Here is a 2,500-nt window from a genome sequence, read left to right as displayed (position 1 = left end):
CCTTTTTTCAAAGGGTTCCGACAAAAATCCGACCAGTGGGAATCTAACCATCCATAGGGGGGGTTCGGATTATAAATGGAATGTCCCGCTGCCAGTAGTCGTTTTGCCCAGGGTTCTCATTAAGTGCCGGCAGCCGGCTAAAAAACCGGCTACTTTAAATTTAGAGCTGTCTACTTTTCGGTCATAAACTTGCTATAAACAATGACAAAGCGCTTCTCCCGCCGCCTACTTTTATATTTAAGCCGTCTACTCCAAAACTTATTGAGAACCCTGTTTGCCACTGTAAGTGAAGATGATTTTCGCTTTGAAATGTCTTCTTTTTCTCTTTTTTGAAATAATCACCTGTGTATTTATACTAAAACAATTATTCGCCTCAGGCTCAGTGATTATCGGTGAATATTCACCGATAATCACTTCGCCTTCGGCGAATAATTGTTAATTACTTTGCAAATTAAAGCTTCAAGCATTACCTTGACCGATCCCATCATCGATGCACTGCGAGCAATCTTGCATTGAAACCTTCGCTATGCATTGCACTGAATTCTTGGAACTAGTTTCAGATGCCTTTAAAGATTCCTGACCTAAACTGTCACGATTTTCGAATGATTCTTCCCTACCTTCCGCCATTGTTTATACCCGAAGGCCGATTAGCCGCTGACTAATGAGCCCGAGGTCTCTTCTTCCGATAACAAACGCAGACTTGACGGAAGAGGCGAGAATTCCCGAAAATGAACGAAGATTACACAAAAGCGAAGGAGATTTTCCACTCAATCTACCATGTGTTATGCGTCAAAGCGTGAACCTTTTGATCTGTCATCGTCGACAAAAGATTTTTGTTTATACGGTTCTTTCTGCGGTGACGTTTGCGACAATAATCGTTCTTCTTTATTGTCTTCCTAAAAGCCTGAATCCTTTAAAGCCATTCTCGCTGTTGTTCGCTCGTGTTCCTCGTTCATCGAAGCTTGTTAACGAGCATGACAAACAAAAAAGATATCGGGACTACGACAATTCTGTAGTTTTTGACCATGTAAGTACGATTAGATAAGGAGGATTCCTTCAAATTATATTTCTACCTAGATTCTTGTTTTTAAGTTTTAGTCGATATCGTTTATCTTTTTTTGTGTGATCTTTTCATTTGAATAACTAATAAAAATAATTAACTTACATGTAGGTACAAGGCACAGGTTAATTTTGGGCGAAACCTGCTGATTATGTAATGAGAAAAAATATTCAAGCTAAAAACGTTCTTAAAAGAAAACTAACACAGTGACTGCGTGACGGCGTGTTTATATAGGAATTCAATCATGTAGAAAATATATAGAAAAACATTATTGCCACAGGCGCAATTTCTTACGACTTGTGAGCGAGATGTGGTATCGCGCGCGTTGTAGGCCAGCGCGCGTGACATTGCCTCCTGATACAGATGACGAAAATTTCAGTCTGGATGTTCTTATAAAAAAGGTTTCTTCTAAAAAGAGAGTGGATACACACGAAATTGCTTATTTTGTCGCATCAACAGTGTAGATAGTTAAATATTTAAGTTCCTATTTTCTGTGATGCACTTAGAGTGTATTTACAAATTTGCATTGAATTTTGAATTTCTTAAAGACACTACTGAATGGGAAATCTGAATACAATATACCTTCAAGAAAATTGAAAAGTAACAATGCATTATTTTAAAATTACTAGAATAATAAATTATTAGTTGAGATATTTCGAGACAATTAGAATTTCCATAGTACTGTAACCCTAAATAATTGTAATATCTCAAGAGCCAATAATTGATTCAACATTTTCAACTTTGTCATGGGCTGATATGTTACAATGAACTCCCAAGTTCAACCTCAAATATTTTGCTTCTAAATTAGTCTCCTTTGCAGGCATTCTATTGGCTCATCACAAAAGATTGGGTGACGAGTCACAAGAATGTCTGCGCAGGAGGCTATTTGTAAATGTGCTTCTTTAGAGTAAACAGCATTTGGGCCTGACCTTAAGTCATATTTTGTAGTCTGACATATTATAAATGCTTCAAAGCCAAATTAATATTTGAATGGCCTTGCCACAGAGATGACATTGCTAAGTGGTGACAGTCACTACAAAGGACACATTTTTGTCACCAAAAATTGGACAGTTGTACATCAAAAGTAAATAAGTGAAAATTATAACATTGATCAATTGAAATTCAGAGTGTGACATGGGAAATCCAACAGCACTACCCCTCCCCCTCCCCCCCAGATGGAAACATTTTGCTGTCTACACATACATTCTTGTATGCACAGAGTTGAATAATATTATTTGTTTAGTGCAGGTTTTTATTTAACCTAGCAAGCTTGCAGCAAAATCTCTTTTTTTATTGTCTAAGCTGGCTTGTATTTGGGGTGTAGGGATAGCGCAGTGGTGAGAGCACTCGCCTCCCACCAATGTGGCCCGGGTTCGATTCCCGGACTCGGCGTCATATGTGGGTTGAGTTTGTTGGTTCTCTACTCTGCACCGAGAGGTT

At 38.3% G+C, this 2,500-nt stretch overlaps 2 protein-coding genes across 3 annotated transcripts in view; one reads left to right on the top strand and one right to left on the bottom strand.

The window, feature by feature from the left end:
* Positions 1 to 657, bottom strand: part of LOC138055240 (uncharacterized) — a 5,923-nt gene extending 5,266 nt beyond the window's left edge. The window contains exon 1 of one of the 2 annotated variants that reach the window (XM_068901215.1): positions 471 to 657. In XM_068901215.1, coding sequence (XP_068757316.1) covers positions 471 to 627 — 157 coding nt within the window. In that variant the 5' untranslated portion in view covers positions 628 to 657. The remainder of the gene's footprint in view (positions 1 to 470) is intronic. The other variant, XM_068901214.1, reaches the window with a different exon arrangement.
* LOC138055234 (uncharacterized) overlaps positions 647 to 2,500 on the top strand; it is a 103,945-nt gene continuing 102,091 nt past the window's right edge. Inside the window, exon 1 of the mRNA XM_068901203.1 lies at positions 647 to 1,027. Within this exon, the coding sequence (XP_068757304.1) occupies positions 662 to 1,027 (366 nt within the window). The 5' untranslated portion in view covers positions 647 to 661. The remainder of the gene's footprint in view (positions 1,028 to 2,500) is intronic.

This window comes from Montipora capricornis, chromosome 7, assembly GCF_036669925.1.
Source record: "Montipora capricornis isolate CH-2021 chromosome 7, ASM3666992v2, whole genome shotgun sequence".
Taxonomy (NCBI): domain Eukaryota; kingdom Metazoa; phylum Cnidaria; class Anthozoa; order Scleractinia; family Acroporidae; genus Montipora; species Montipora capricornis.
This window is presented reverse-complemented; position numbering and strand designations above follow the sequence as displayed.